This window comes from Notamacropus eugenii, chromosome 2 (assembly GCF_028372415.1).
Source record: "Notamacropus eugenii isolate mMacEug1 chromosome 2, mMacEug1.pri_v2, whole genome shotgun sequence".
Taxonomy (NCBI): domain Eukaryota; kingdom Metazoa; phylum Chordata; class Mammalia; order Diprotodontia; family Macropodidae; genus Notamacropus; species Notamacropus eugenii.
In genome coordinates this window covers 70,774,359-70,791,365 of record NC_092873.1, presented here as the reverse complement: position 1 = coordinate 70,791,365, position 17,007 = coordinate 70,774,359, and the positions used below count along the sequence as shown (strand labels likewise).

Below are 17,007 nucleotides of genomic sequence, written 5' to 3'. Positions count from 1 at the left end.
ACTTGAGATAAGGCAGTGCTAGGCTCCTTGCATCTCTACCTTTTTTATTAATTACTCAAAATGCTATATCTGTTATTAAATTTTATTGTTTTTATTTTTTTGCAAGGTATCCCTCTGGCCATTGAATTAGTATATACCACTGAATCTGTAGATGAATTCAGGTAACATCCTCCTTTTGATGAATATCTTGCCAATCATTTGACCTTCTTTTATTTCTATAAACATTGCTTGTAATTGTTCATCATTAGTACGTTTATATAAACCTTGAATGAGAAATGGGGAGCCAAGGTCAAGGTAGCTTGGTACTCTGGAGTCCAGGTAGCTTGTGGAAGCCAGGCCGGCCCTTTATGATCACTTTTTCTAGACATTGACTAACCGTTCCCTTGATGATACATTTTAAAGTTTTGCCAGAAAATGGAGTTAAGATCCTTGGCCTATCATTTTCAGCATATAATTCCCAGCCTTTCCTTGAAAATCCTGAAATCTGCCATTCCTCATCTCTGCCAAAAGTCTTTGTGATCTCTCAGACATCTTTGGCAATGACATGGTACTCTCATTTACCATGCTTTGTTATTTTGTTTTTAATCCCCTAAGTTGTCCTTACCTAGGATGACTTAAACTCCTCAAGGGCAACTAGTGAGCTGCTCTCTTTCTCTCTCCTTCATCTTGGCTTTATCAGCTTTTCTCTGAGCCCTTCTCTTTCCTTCGGAAACAATCAAACTCACTACTCCAGGGTTGGGTGAACACAAACCACTGGATGAATCACTCCCTATTTGACAAGAACTGTAGGGAAAACTGAAGAGCAGTTTCCCTGGGTATGGGCATAGGCATGCATTTTATACCAAATACCCCAAGAGCACCAGTAAAGATACTACTTAAATATTAAAGATCCTACCAAGAGGGGAAAAAAAAGAGGAGGAGAATGGAAGGAGATGTACCTTCACAACTCAACAAGCAATGGAGGTGATCCTAAACAATAAAATAGACAATTCCGATTACATAAAATTCAAAAACTTTTTCAGGAAAACATCTGGATGCACACTAAGACAAGAAATTCTCATTGGGGGAAAATCTTCACCTCAGATCTGTGTGACAAAAGTCTAATATCTAAACTGTGTAAGAACTTAACTCAAAGATAGATGGCCAAAAGTCATGTGGTTAAAAGGCATGATGAAAAAGAGTGACAGTCCATGTCGTCAAGCTTAAATTGTAATGGGAAAGACTGATGAGTTCTGGGTGCACCTCAGGAATGTTGAGATGCTACCTGAAATGATGAGGAATAGACCTGCAGGAACTGTTGTCCTGAAAATATTCACTCAGACAATATCCAGGTTAAAGAAAGGCCTTCATTCGGATGGCACCCAAGCGGGCACCAATTCCCCCATGAGAGAAACAGAGCTTAGGTGGCAGGCCCTCCCCTAAGGGAGCCCTGTTTCCCGTAGGAGGCAAAGGCAGTTAACCAGATTAAAGATATGGTTTAATACAATTTTATGGAATGGGGGAAAGGGGACAAGAGAATGGAAGGAGCCTGGGATATCAGGTAGCCTGGAGGTGCTTATCATAGATAATCACAGAGCATAGGAGAAGATAGGGGAAGAGTTGTTCTGGAATTGAGGGTGCTTTGTGAAAGCACACAGCTAAGTCTGTGGTAGGGGGGTTTCCGTGCATGGTCTTTGATCACTTTTCTGGCTGATCACACCCTCATCTTATATCTCATATTCTGTATCCTGCTTGCTCCATTTGCCTCAAGCACTCCTTTCTACCTCATTATTACAACCAGATATATATGAAGTAAGCTATATACAGGTTAAATGGGAAATAATTAACAAAGAGAAAGCACTAGAATTGATAGGTTATAGAAGGCTTCCAGTAAAAAGTGGCATTTTAGTTTAGACTTAAAGGAAACTAGGGAGGTCAGCAGTCAAATCAGCAGAAGAACATTCCAGGCACCAGGGATGCCTGGAGCCAGAGAGAATGCCCAGAGTCAAGAAATGAAGTGTCTTGTTGGTGGAACAGCCAGGAGGTCAGTGTCACTGGATGGGAGTATATGTTGGGAAATAAGTTATAAGAAGACTGGAAAGGTAGGAGGGGGCTGGGTTATAAAGGATCTTGAACCCCAGAAGTGGATTTTGTATTTGCTCCTGAGTATAGGGAGCCAGTGAAGTTTATTGAATTGGGAGGTGACATGGTTGGACCTGTTCTTTAGGGAAATCACTTTGGCAGCTGAGTAGAGGATGGGCTGGAGTGGGGAAAAACTTCAGGCAGGAAGATACCCCCTCACCTCCAGCTACTGCAGTAGTCCAGATGTGAAGTGACCAGTGCCTGCACCAGGGTGGGGACAGTGTCAGAGAAAAGAAAGCAGTACATGTGGGAGATGTTGCAAAGGTGAACTTGACAGGCCTTGGCACCATATTGGATATGGGAGGTGAGAGACAGTGAGAAGTTGAGGATTACTCCTAGGTTGGGAGCCTGAGAAATTGGGAGGGTGTTATTGCCCTCTAAAGTAATGAGGAAGATAGAAGTAGGGGTGTTAGGGGTAAAAATAAGGAATTCCACTTTGGGTGTATTGAGATTAAGATGACTATAAATCCAGTTTGAGATGTGAGACTGCAGGGCAGCAGAGAATTGGGGGTAGGATAGATAGACTTGAGAATTATCAGCATAGAGATGGTAATTAATGGGAGCTGATGAGATCACCAAGTGAAGCAGTATGGAGGGAGAGAAAAGGCCCCAGGACAGAACTTTGAGGGACACCTATGGTTGGAAGGATCCAGTAAAGAAGACAGAGTGATCAGATGAGTAAGAAGAGAACCAGGGGAGAGGGGTGTCCCAAAAACCTAGAGAGAAGAGAGTATCAAAGAGGACAGGACCACGGACAGCATCCAAGGCTGCAGAGAGGTCAAGGAGGAGGAGGGCTGAAAAAAGACTGTTGGTTTGTGTTTAAGAGTTCATGGCATCCTTCATACCAAAAATGGAACATGTATTAGGGCACAAGACCCTTGCAAAGAAATGCAGAAAAGTGAACTTTTTTTAAAATTATATTCCCCCAAAGGAACTTTGGATAAAGAGTTTAAAATTAATTCAAAGCTAAATAATTTAATCCTAAAGAATTGGTAGGTCAAGAAATAAGTGATAGAAACAATAGAGTTGGATGTTTGTCTTCCCATTAGACTGTAATTTCCTTGAAGATGAGGACTGTCTTTTACCTCTTTTTGTATCCCTAGAACATGGGAGAGTGCCTGGCACATAGCAGGTGCTTAATAAATGTTAGCTGCTTTATCAGTTTAAGAAAATAACAACAACGAAACAACATTCCAAAACTTTCAGCACTCAGCTAAGGTACACCTTAATGGAAATTTTATATCTCTAAACACATTTCATCCTCGGGAGTAAAACAACCCTGGAGGGGGGGGTGGGGGTGGAACTAAACACCAAAGTAGAATTTTGAAAGATCAAAGTGGGGATCAACAAAATTGAAGAAAAAGAATTGAATAGATGAATGAAAGGAGAAACTGGATGGGGGGGAATAACAAGATATGAACCTCATCTGATTGTTTTTTAAAGAGAAGCAAAACAATATAGGTATCAAAAATCATAAAGGAAAATTCACAGTCATGGAACATAAAATAAACCGTCAGAAACTATTTGGCTCAATTATATTCCAACAAACCTGATAACTTAGGTGAAATGCATAAATATTTACAAAATATAAAATGCCCAGATTAACAGAAATAAATTATTTCAGTAGCTCAACGTCAGAAAGAAAGTATACATGAACTCCCAAAGGGGGAACAATCCAAGACAAAATATACTGATAGCTGTATTTACATTTGTTCTATCAAACACTAAGAGGACAGTTCGTTTCACTCTATGAGAGGGATGGACAAAGAAAGCCCTTCAGGAAGGAGACAGCCTGTGCAGTGCGTGGAGTCTGGAGCTTTTGAAGAGATCCATTGAGGGAGGTGGATAATTAGGTAGTGCAGGGTCCTTCCTCAAGGTCCCAACCTAAGTAAATTCTGAAGTGGTTGGGTGGTATCCTCGGAGATTCTAGAATATCCCCCAACTCTATACTGTACGTGCCCTTAGACCGCTTGGGCTTACTGCCTTCTAGCACTGTCTACATCCCTAGGCACGCGCCTGGGGGGAGGGGCAGCTCCCCGAAGCACGCGCCCGGGGGGGAGGGGCGGTCCCTGCGCACAGCTGGTGGCTCCTGGTAGGTCCCTGGGCCAGGTGCCCAGTAGGTGCCCAAGTGTTGAAGACTGCTGCCTACGAAGATCCCCTGGGAGCAGGGGAAGGACGTGGGTACGAGCACGTGCGTACACGGGGGCAGGGATTGGGGAGAAGCCCCCGAGGGTCACCGAGTCTCACTCTCCGGAAAGGAGGAGAAAACGCCCGGCAAAGAGAATGGGGCGGGGAATTGGGTGACGCATGCGCAGAACGACACAGGGCCGATGACTTGTCCCGCCTGCGCACTCTAGGGCGCCCCCCTCCCCCGCAGAGCCCGGTTTCCCAGAAGGCTGAGCGCCCTCAGGCCTCTTTTGCGCCCCTCTGGAGTGGTTGTCATGGAGACGGCCTGGCTGGGCGGGACGTGGGAGCGTGCCCTCCCAAGCAACTTCCCTTTGGCGCTTATTTCCCGGGTCGCAGTCCTCCCAGGGAGAGGCCGTGCCGGGTCGCGGTCAGTTCTGAGGGGAGAAGGGACGTAGTGGCCAGGGGGTCACAGTGCCCCCCACCCTGCACCCCCTGACTTCCGGCCTTGTCCCTTCCCCCGCTTCCCCCGCTCTCCCTCCCCGCTCCCAGAGGCGCCCCTCCCTCCCATTCAGGGCGCTCCCGCCTGGCCTGGGCTCCTAGGACGGATCGGAGCCCGCCGGTGCAGATCGCGCCCCGTCTGCCACCTCCCCAGGGCTGCCTCCCTGAGTGGCAGCTCGGGGTCTCAGGGGCCCCCCGCAGCCCCTCAGATGATCCCCCTGGGGTTTGCACGCGCCCCTCCTGCTTCGCGTCCTTCCTTTGCGCCCCATTGCCCCCTCTTGACCTTTGGAGGCTCATATCCAGCCTCCATGCATTTGCACAGGCTGTCCCCCCTCCTCCATCCTCTTCTTGGGTGGTTTTTGCCACTTCATCTTATGATCTGGCTTTCATTACCATTGTACCCGAGGATAATAACAGCTGGTGTTTCTCGTGCCAAAGCACTTAGTTCTTTCTCAAGAGAGCTTCATGAGAACACTGGGAGGGCTGAGAGGGTGGAGAGTCCACAGGTGTGGAAGGAACTTGGCTCACACCGGCCCATTTACCAATGAATTCATCTGTCTGGCTGATTTCTTTTCGTCCTGTTTTATAAATAAATCTTTGTTTCAGAGGATGGCCCCCTGGCAGAGGGTAGCTGGAGGGATCCAGGGAGAAGTCTAGCTGCTAAAATACCCGACTAGTAAAATCCTATTTTTAAAAATAGTTGTGGGACTTACATGTTCTTTACCCCCTTTTTCTGGGAGAAAGTGGGGCTCAGAGGAGATTCCATGACCTGCCCGTGATCTTGCCTCTGGGGAGAGATGGGATTGTGTCCAAGGTGGCAGTGTGGCCATCAGGGGTCCTGCCTCCTCTAAATGTTCTATTTTCCAGCTCACTCAGCTCCTGGAGACTAGGAGCTGGTATTTTTTGTCTTTGACCTACAAGGGTTACTGTTCTTATGCTCAGTTGGTGGGAATGAGTGGGAAGGGCGCACCCCAGGGTTGGAGTCTCTAGCCTCTTCCTCCTGTCCCCTCCTGGCAGGATCAGCTCTGTCTCCAGCCCCACTTACCCAGCTTCCCCATGACAAATGGGGAATGGGCTTCTCTAGCCCTCCCCTCTCCCTCAGAGAACCAGCTCCACTCATGGCTTATTTCTCTCCCCAGCCCTGCCTGCCCAGCTCTCTGCCCAGCTTCTCCATGAGAAGGAGCAGGGGTCTCTTCCCCCTCCAGTCCCAGCAGGACCAGCCCTGCCAGCTCTCCCATTAAGTATGGGGAAGGGGATCTAATCCACCTCAGCCGGACCATCCTACTCATGGCTTGCTTCTCCTCCCCAGTCCTGCCTGCCTAGCTCCCTGTCCAGCTTCCCCATGAGGAGTGAGCTCTGTGGATTCAGGAGTGGCTCCTGTGCTCCTGACAGCCGGGGTTGGTCAGGTGAGTGACCCAGACCTGGGGGATTGCATCCTCCATGTAGCTCTGCGCTGGCCCCCTCACCTGACAGTAGAGGAAACTGAGGCCTGGAACAAGAAATCTACCTGCCCATTCGAATGGGTCCATTGCCCCCAGCTGCAGCTCTGACACCTTGGTCTGCAGGAGCTCCCTCCCAGGTGAGGAGCGATTTAGGGAGCATATCTGCCTGGCCTTGAATCCCTCCTTTCTGCACCCACCTTGTGCTATGAGGGAGGCAAAAGAATAGGACATCTTCCCCTTGTAGCTCCAGAGCCATTCATAACTTGGGGTACAAACAAGGCCATCCCCATTTTGCAGGGGTTTCAAGGGAAGAGGCTTGCCCAGGATCCTAGCATCAACAGGAATTCAGGAAGACCTTAAATGCCTTCCCACATGCAGGAATCAAGGCCCTCATGGTTAAAGGTTGGACCACATCTGGTATTGTGGAATGCAGTGGCATCAGTGTACAGCCTTATCCCAGGGTGCAGTCAGGGAAGCTTGTGGGTTGTCTCCAAGGTCACTGTCAGCTCGCCAGCTGAGGGCTGTGGCAGCCAATACTGCTGCTGTGATCTTGGGCCTTGGCTGGGAGGGGCCAAGGGAGGAAGAGACAGTCTGCTCTCCCCTGCCTTGTGTCAAAATATTTTAGAGGAACCTCCCCCCATTTCCCAGAGCTAAGACTCAGCAAGCAGGCTGTGCCCTGAGCTTGGCATATCAATAATCCTTTGTGTTCTGGATGATCTCACCCCCTGGCAAAATGTATTGCTTTGACCAGCACAAAGTGTTCACTCGCTGCAACATCCATGCTGTTTCTGACATGCTCACAATCTCTGTTCCTTGTACTCCTGTGGCCATCACAGAACTCTGATTCTGTACCCCGCAGAGGAATCGTGATCCCTGAGACTTGAAACAGTCAACCTAAGAACTGTCCCCTCAGGATCCAGGAACTCCACGCACGAGCCTGCCATGGGAACAGCCACTCGAGACCTAAAAATGATTGCTCCATGGTCCAGCCCAGTATGTATATAAATTCTGTCTTTCCCCCAGCAAGATAAACCCACCTTCTTAGGAGGAGGCCCTTCCATCTGCAGGCATCAGAAGTTAAATGTCTCTTTGTGTCCCAACTCCTGCCTCTGGCCTGCTCTGTTTTGGCTCCAGCCATTGCCAGGCTACAGGATGGTTCTTCTGTGATTGACACAGGGACTGCCTTGCATCCTGAGGGGGGTCTGCTCACAGAAAATCCTGTCCTCCTGTGATTAGTAATGTTGGGTGTGTCCCCTCAAGTAGGATTCTCTGGGGCTGCTGGGGTCCTCCAGCCCAGGCCATTACAGGGTCCCTCCTGCAAGTCCTTTTCTTTTCCAGAGGAGAAGTTGAGGCCCAGGTGGGGAGGTGACTTATCCTAGGTCACAGTCAGGAGCAGAGATGGGATTTGAACCTCATCTCTCTCTCTCATCTCCAGTCCAGTCTGCTTCCTCCCACTCTGTGCTGCTTCCTGTATAAGGGCAATTCAGAGGCTGTTAGAAAACAAAGCACTGATAGATATTTGGATGGATATCAATGAGGCCAGGACCCTGAGAACCTCTCCCTGTCCCTCACCCTCTGGCCCTTCACTCTCAGCTCCATTTGAGGGTGGTCCCTGGACAAATACAAAAAGGCATTTGATGTTTCAGGAACCAGTGACCTTCCAGGATGTGGCAGTGGTCTTCACAAAGGAGGAGTGGGCTTACCTGGACCCTTCTCAGAAGGAGCTGTACCGGGATGTGATGCTGGAGACCTACCAGAACCTGCTCTGCCTGGGTAAGGACAGCTTCCCCCTGGACTCAGGCTCTGCCTTCCCACCCCCCAGAGGGCTCCTTGGGTCCTAATTTGGTAAAAGGTTTCAAGGCAACTATTTGGCCTTCAGAGACTGGGGAATCCTCATTTTCTTGGGCCAAAGAGGTTCATTCCCTCACTCATGAAGCATGCATTAGGCACTCCTGTGTGCCAGGCCCAGTGCTAGGTGCTGGGGACACAGAGATAAAAGGGTAAAAGTCTCTGCCCTCAGGAGCTTATGTTTCATTTTAGGAGAACAGAAGGAATGCCATTAAGTGAATGCCCCTAATTTGGGGGGATGGATGAGTGCTGGGTAAAGACCCTGGCCCCTTTCAGGAGATCAAATTAACATTCATATAATGGGCTCATTCTGCCAGGGTTTGGGGTTTAGGTTTAGGTCATTTTTTTTCCTTTTGAATCTGTGCTTCCCCTGGTCCTCAGTTTCATCTTCTCTGGGGTGATTCTCAGAGAGTGAGGCTTGATTGGAACCTTCCATAGCTCCATCTTTACCCAAAGCTCCTTTGAGCAGGACTGGTCGTGTCTAAGCCCCAGGTGATCCACCAGCTTGAGCGAGGGGAGGTGCCTTGGATTCCAGAGAGGAGAGTCTCAGAGAGCAGCTGTCCAGGTAAGTGAGTGACTGACTCCCCAGGCAGGGGAGTCCTTGACAGCAGTGTCTCCACTGGGCAGTCAGTGCAATTTCTTCCATAGAGCTGGACAGGAACTTCTGCTCAGAGCTGCCCAGGCTTCTGGAGAAAAGTTCCCACTGTGTATCAGTTAGCCACCTGAGCAAGTCAGTGTCCTGACAACCCCCCATCTTGGAGAAGGCTTTCGGGATCGAACCTAGATACAGACCTGGCAGGGCCCTCAGGGGCCACCTGTCCTGACCCCCTCATGTTGCAGTTGAAGAAACTGAGGCCCAGAGAGTATAATGACTTGGCTAAGGTCACCCAGGCAGCCAGAGACAGAGCCAGCATCCAAACTCCTGGCACAGCCACCAACCTCAAAGCCAAGCCAGGATCTGTCTTATATCTGTTCCTCCTTTCACACTCTCTCTGGTCCAGGGTCCCTGGTCTGGTCGCTGGTCCTTAGACAGGACATGGTGGTTCCTGCCCTTGTATTAAGGGGCTTCCTCAAGCACCTCCAACTCCTATTCTTTCCCTCCTCTTCCCCCTCTCCTCCATCCTTGGTCTTACCCATGTCCCCCATCAGTGCCCCTCATCCATGCTGGATCAGAACATCATCTGACTCTCATCTGACCCAGCTCTCCCCCTCTCTGGATTAATTCTACCCACCTGTTGACTGTCGCTCTGTATGTCTCCTCTTCTTGGCTCAGAACCTTGAAATACCCATGTCCACTGAGCACTTGATTTCTTGGCATTTTCTCGGTCAGACCCTCTACACTCAGGCTTCTGACGTCATCACCCAGCTAAACCAGGTCTTTCCATAATTGCCCACAATTTTTAAATTTCCCAGTCTGATGGTGTTTTTCAAAGGCTCTTCTTGAGCTATCTTAAGCATTAGACAAAAAAGAAATAATGCCAGCCTACAAACCTGCATTGCAATTAGTCATTGATTAGTCATTAAACCTTTGGGGTCAGACAGCGGATTTTTAAATGACAAAGACACTAATAGCCCGTAACTTGCCCGGGTTCTTTCACCCTCTTCCCTCTTGGATGTGCTTTAAACAAGACCTTCCATCTCCCACCTCTGACTGTACCCCTTGCCTAGAATGTTCCCCCTCCTCATCCACATCTTCATCCTCCCAGCTCAAAGCCCACCTTCTGTGGGAAGCCTTGCCCAGCTGCTCTTTATTCTTTCCTCTGAGATTATCTTCACTTTGCCCTGTTTATCTCTTGTGTGGACAGAGCTGTTTACCTCTTGCCTGTGAGCCCCTTGAGGGTAGGGGCTGTCTTTTGCCTCTTTTTGTATCTGCAACACTTAGTACAATGCCTGGCATACAGTAGGTGCTTAATAAAGGCTTCTTTCCTTATTGACATATCCAAACCTACAAGATGCTGACAGAGCATTTCTCAGAGGTAATTGATGTCATGGCGTGTCTGAATAAGACAAATAAAAGTGAATAAGTGACTTCACATCATGAATCAAAAGACCAAATTACTTAGAGGTAACATGATGCTGTATCTAAAATTTAGCTTATCTCAACTAAAAATTTTTTACAAAGATCATAGCTTAAATCACTAGGGTCGCCCAGTTAAAAATTAAAATCATTATTATTATTTCCTAGAATAAAGATCAATAAAACATAAAAAAACTAGAATCCCTTTGGGATAGTAAAAATTATTCCATTTTTAGAAATTAACTGCTTAAGAAGTCATAGAATCTGCATATAGGCAATTATAAAATAACACTACATGAAGGTAAGATGAAATAATTGGTAGAAATTAAATATTCAGCAATGAGTCAGATGAATATAGTAAAAAAAAAAAAAGGAAACAGGCCTTTATTAAGCACCTACTGTGTACTAAGCACTGTACTAAACATTTTACAAATATTTAACCCTCATAATAGATATGAGAGTTAGGTGCTTTTATTATCTCTTTCAGAGTTAAGGAAACTGAGGCAAACAGAATGTTAAGAGACTAGCCCATGGTCCCACAGTAAATTTCTTAGACCAGATTTAAATTTGTCTTCTTGACTTTAGGTCACCTAGCTGCTTCCTAAAAGGATAATACTCCTCAAATTAATTTACTTATTTAATAACACACCAAACAAAATAATTGGGTTTCTTTATTGGATTTTATGAAAATTTATAATGGAACTAATAGAACCCCACAGAGAAGCATTACATAGGAACCCCGAAGAGAGTATTAATGTCTCATTGCTGTCAGTGCTTGGGATGCAAAGACCCAAAACGAAACCATCTCTGATCTCAGGAAGCTGACCTTTTCTTTGGGGAAACAACCCCTACATCTGTAAATCTCTGTCAGCATATACATATGAATTATATGTTCCAGTGTGTACATATATGCACACACACAGAGAATCTGTTCGTGTGTGCATGTGTGTGTGTGTTGTTCCTCTGGCCTCCAATAGAAAGCCTGACTCTTGAGAGCAGGGATAGTTTCCTCTTGTCACTTTCTCCCAGCACTAAGCCCAGGGCCTGGTACTTTGTAGTGTCAGGATACAAAATAAATCCTGGGCAGGTAAGGGGGTAGCTTACTAGGTGCTGATTGATGAGAATTCCTCATCATACCTACAGTGAAGCCTCACCTTAACTCGTCACCTCCATCTTCATCTAGGCTCTATAGTATTCAGATCTAAATTAGACTTTGATCTGTGTCTCCAAGAACACATATTGTTAACCTGTCATTCTGCCTTTGAAGGTCATATACTGAGTTCCCTAGTATCTAGATAAATGGAAAAGACAATCAACCATATTGTAAGATGTAGAGTCCAGTCTAATCACTATGCCTCCACTTCTGCCCCTAGCTACATTTGAAGGTAGGAATCCCTCACTAGGTCCTCCCTCACTACGTCATCCAGATAACATGAACTGACTTCGTTATGAGGAAGTAGCAAAAAGACAGTGAGGATAGTGATGAGGAGCCCCATCTGCTACTGGCGATCTGTGGGACCAGATTCAAGTCATTTCACTGTTTGGAAGCTCAGTTTCCTTTTTGGAGCCTTAATAACTGTCCTTCCTCACGAGGTTGTTGGGAAGATCAACATGAAAGCTTTTTGTAGACCATAAGTGATGTATGTCTCAATAAGGTATTCTTATTATTCTTTCCCCTAAAGTTTAGTGAAATTATGATTTTAAGAAGAGAAACAGAACTGAGCTAAGTGTATAGCAGTTGGTACAAAGGGACATTTCCATTTTCTTTATTTCTTTCAGATTTGGAGACTTGGACTGAAAGCAAGGAGTCAACTGGAAAACTGGGCTTTTTGATGGAACAGTTAGAACTGAACAGACTTATAGGGGATGTTCTCTGCCTCTCAAGTTTAAAGGAAGACTGGGAAAGTGATGCAACATTAGGGAGGCACCAGAGTATTGAGTTTAAAAATTTTCAGCAAATAAAATTCACCCAGACAGAAACTCTCAATGAAGTAAGAGGCCATGAATGTAGTAAATACAGTCAAAGTGCCAGGCTAAAACCAAAACTTTTTTCACATTATAAAATATCTCTAGGAAAGGAACTCCATAAACTTGTTATACACAGAAAGAGCTTCCTTCCAACTTCAGGCTCAAGTAAATGTAATAGCATCTGCTCAAAGAAGGTATTTTCTCTGTATAGTGATTGTGGAAAATCTTTCACTTCTCAATCAGACTTTATTGAACATCTTAGATTATATCCTGGAAAGAAAATTAATGAGTATAAAGAACATGGGAAAGACATAAGTCTCAGCCTATTTATTAATTGTCATCAGACAATAGATATTGGACGAAAAAACCCTAAATGCAGTAGCATTGAGGGGGTTTCCCCAGAGAGTATACAATTTATTCAACATCAGAGAACCCATACTGGAGATAAACCTTATGAGTATGATGAATATAAGAAGCATTTCCATCATAGCTCATCCCTTCCTTCCCATGAGAGGATTTCCACTGAGAAGAAATCTTATGAATGCAATGACTGTGGGAAGGTTTTCTTTGAGAGTAGAAAGCTAACTCATCAGAGAATTTGTATTGGAGAGATATCCTATAAATGTAATGAATGTGAAAAGGCCTTCCCCCAGAGCTCAGAAATCAGCTATCTTCAGAGCATTAATAATGGAGAGAAATTTTACAAATGTAGTTATTGTTGGAAGGTTTTTCACCAGAGCGGACAGCTTACTGAACATGAGAGAACCCATACTGGAGAGAAACTATATAAATGTGAACATTGTGAGAAAACCTTCCAATGGTGCACACACCTTTCCCAGCATCAAAGAATTCATACTGGTGAGAAATCTTTTGAATGTAATCACTGTGGGAAAACCTTTTCCACAAGACGGTCACTTACTCAACATCAGAGAATTCATACTGAAGAGAAACGTTATAAATGTGATCAGTGCGAGAAGACCTTCTACCAGAGTGCACATCTTTCCCAACATCAGAGAACTCATACTGGAGAGAAGCCTTACAAATGTAATCATTGTTGGAAGGCCTTTCGCCAGAGAGGGCAACTTACTGAACATGAGAGAACCCATACTGGAGAGAAACCATATAAATGTGACCAGTGTGAGAAAACCTTCTACCGGAGCGCACACCTTTCCCAGCATCAAAGAATTCATACTGGTGAGAAACCTTTTGAATGTAATCGCTGTGGGAAGACCTTTTCTGCAAGGCAATCACTTACTCAGCATCAGAGGATTCATACTGGAGAGAAACCGTATAAATGTGATCAGTGTGAGAAGACCTTCCACCAGAGCACACACCTTTCCCAACATCAGAGAATTCATACTGGAGAGAAACCTTACAAATGTAATCATTGTTGGAAGGCCTATCGCCAGAGAGGGCAACTTACTGAACATGAGAGAACCCATACTGGAGAGAAACCTTATAAATGTGATGAGTGTGAGAAAACCTTCCACCGGAGCACACACCTTTCCCAGCATCAAAGAATTCATACTGGTGAGAAACCTTTTGAATGTAATCGCTGTGGGAAGTCCTTTTCCACAAGGCAATCACTTACTCAGCATGAAAGGATTCATACTGGAGAAAGACCTTATGAATGTAATGAATGTGGAAAGGCCTTCCATGTGAAGAAAGAGCTTACCCAACATCAGAGAATTCATACTAGAGAGAAACCTTATGAATGTTATCACTGTAGGCAGTCCTTCTCCTTGAGTGCACAGCTTACCCAGCATCAAAGAATCCATATTGGAGATAAACCTTTTTTATTGCAATCACTGTGGGAAGACCTTCCACCTAAGCTCACACTTGATCCAACATCAAAAAATTCATACTGGAGAGAAACCTTATAAATGTAATCATTGTTAGAAAGTCTTTTGCATAGAAGGCAAATTATTGAACATGAGAGAACCCATACTGAGAAAAACCTTATAAATGTGAAAAGTGTGAGAAGATCTGCCACCAGAGCACACACTTTTCCTAGCATCAAAGAATTCATACTGTTGAGAAACCTGTTGAATGTAATCAATATAGAAAGGCCTTCTTTGGGAGAACACATCTTACCTGACACAAGAGAATTCATACTGGAGAGAAAATTTATAAATGTGATCAGTGTGGGAAGATTTTTGGCGAGAAAGGCAATCTTACTCAACATGAAAGAATTCATATCAATGAGAAACCTTATGAGTGTAATCAATGTGGGAAAGCCTTCCTCATTGACCAAATCCTTATCTGACCTCAGAGAATTCATACTGAAGAAAAATAAATAGTATGAATGTGGAAAAGCCATTAACTGATGTGACTGTCTTACCAAGCATAAGAGAGTTCATATTCAAGACCTCATCAACATAATCAGTGTAGGAAGGCCACTGAAGATGCATACAACTTAATGCAGCTACAAAACCTTTATACAGGAGATAAACCGTGTGAGAGGAATTAAAAAGGTTTTGTGTGTGTGTGTGAGAAAACCACTCAGCATCAGACAGTTCATACTGGAAGTTTTGTGAATGTGAAAAGGCTTCTCATGTGAAGAAATGACATGATAATCTTTATAGCAGAGAAAAATTTTATAAATATATTCTGTATGGAATGTCCTTCAGCCTGAGCACAGAGATGACTCTATAACAGAGAGTTCATACTGGAGAGTAACCTTGTATATGTAATCACTGTGTCAAGGCTTTCAATTTGCTGATATCTTAATTTGCATCAGAGAATTCATATTAGTAAGGAACTTCATGAATATAATCAGTGTCATGAGGCCTTCAGCCATAGAGGCCATCTATTTGTATATCAGTTAATAAATATAGGAGTAAAGCCCCATTAACATAATTTGAGAAAGTCTTCTGCTTTAGAGATCTCCTTATTCTATACCAGAGAATTCATACTGATGACAAGTCTCATAAAAGTAACGAATGGTGGAAGGCCTTCCAAGTGAGGAGACCGCTAACGCAACACTTAATTCATACTGATGACAAGTCTCATAAAAGTAACGAATGGTGGAAGGCCTTCCAAGTGAGGAGACCGCTAACGCAACACTATGGAATTCATATAGGAGAAATTCTACTGAACATATTTAATGTGGGAAAGCTTTCAGTCTGGACACACAGCTACCTAACATCAGTGGTGTCATTTTGGAGAAAAACCTTATAAACATTTACTGTGAAATTAGAATGAAAAATAATTTGCTGAATATAACTGAGTGTAACTTCATAATTGTACTGAAGTGCTCTGCTCCTTGAGTTGATACATCATGAATGTCACAATGAAGAAAAACAATGTTTATGTCAGGAACAAGGAAAGACCTTTTTTTCAAAATACAGAACTTTCTTCAAGAGTATTCATTTCAGAGAAACCTAATATATAAAACTGTGGGCAGACCTTCTTGAATGTGTAGTGATGTAATAACAGAGAATTCATTGTGGACGGAAATTTTATGAATGTGGAAAGTCTTGCCTGTGAGTGCACTGCTAACTTGCTATCCTAGAATTAATACTAAAGGAAATATTTTGACTATAAGAAATAACTTTAGCAAAAATGTAAAAGTTCTTTTACATTTACAAGCTCCATTTTTCCAGAATGGAGAGCTTGCCTGAAATCAGTGCATTTATTCTGAATACTCTGTGTCTGTAACAAATGTGGGAAGACTTTTCTTGTGTGTCAGTACCCAGCATATGCAATGTCGGAGAGTCTATACCGTTAGAGATTATGAATGGAATTTGTGATAGGCATTCTACCATGGTAAAAACTGTATGCAACACCATACAGTTCTTCCTCTAAAGAGAAATGTGATAAATCCATCCATGAAAAGTCTTAGTTTCTTTGTTTAAAAAAGTATATACATTTTTTAGAAATTAAAAAGGGTCGTTGCATTCATGCAGATTTTCTTTTCTGATCTGTGAAAACATCTATGAACTTTCAAAACATTTTCAGCTATACTTACATTAACTTGAATATTTATAGTTTGAGATATGTTTAGATGTCAGTGTTTTACTAAAGAGATTTATTAATATAATTTCCCAGTGAATGAATAAGCATTTATTAACCATAAATATTTGCCAGATCCTGTGCTAAATTTTGTGTATACAATTAGGAGCAACTTCCTGCCCTCTAGGAGCTTACATCATAGTAGGACTAGACCACACTTGGTGATTGCCCCAGAGGGGTTTTAGTCTGGGCACTTAGAATTGTTGAATGGAGCCTTAAGATAATTAACTGATACATATCTTTCTAGAAAATTAGTGTTAATTTTATTTCAAAAATTGATTTATTATGGAAATACACTTCAAAAGGATAGGGACAACAGGTAAAGAGCCAGCAGATGGGGAGAGTTGGAAGTTTGGAAGAGGTGGGAAGGGAGGGGATTGATAACAATCTTCAGGAGAAAATGGGATGGGATGATGTCGCATAAAGGGATTAACCTTGTTGAGGAGAAGGGTAACTAGAATAGAGAATGCTTTTTTGATCTAGAATTAAATATGTCCTAGCACATAAAGTATTACAAGTCTGGAAAACATACTGCAATATTCATATCAATAGTTCTGTGGTAGCAAAAACCTGGAGGTAAAATGGTTTTCCACTGTTTGAGAAATGACTGAACAAAATAGTTTATGAATATAAGAGGTCACTTTTGGTGTGAGAAACTATGAATATACTAATAACTTTATAATAATTATAAAGCAGTAATCAAAACAATGGTACTGGCTAAGGAATAGAGTGGTGGACAAAAACTCATTATTTGACAAAAATAGCTAGGAAAACTGGAAAACAGTACAGCATAAACTAGGTTTAGGTAGACAAAGGTTTTTAAAATGCAGATTCAGCTCATCAGTCCTTTTCTATTTTCATGTATGTTTATAAGGATGTGATTTTCACCCTGTGGTATGCTTAAAGTTCTCTAAAGGATGTATTAGGTATTTCTGCCTTTTTACATTTGTTTGCAATATTTCTCTATATTAC

The 17,007-nt window shown here is 43.7% G+C and overlaps 1 protein-coding gene across 1 annotated transcript in view; it reads left to right on the top strand.

Moving 5' to 3' along the window:
• LOC140525456 (uncharacterized) overlaps positions 1 to 15,924 on the top strand; it is a 28,751-nt gene extending 12,827 nt beyond the window's left edge. Inside the window, 8 exon segments of the mRNA XM_072640870.1 lie at positions 107 to 4,675; positions 6,056 to 6,325; positions 6,486 to 6,590; positions 7,048 to 7,181; positions 7,835 to 7,961; positions 8,506 to 8,601; positions 11,833 to 13,814; positions 13,816 to 15,924. Of these exon segments, the coding sequence (XP_072496971.1) occupies positions 7,131 to 7,181; positions 7,835 to 7,961; positions 8,506 to 8,601; positions 11,833 to 13,814; positions 13,816 to 13,920 (2,361 nt within the window). The 5' untranslated portion in view covers positions 107 to 4,675; positions 6,056 to 6,325; positions 6,486 to 6,590; positions 7,048 to 7,130 and the 3' untranslated portion in view covers positions 13,921 to 15,924.
• The last annotated feature ends 1,083 nt before the right edge of the window (positions 15,925 to 17,007 follow it).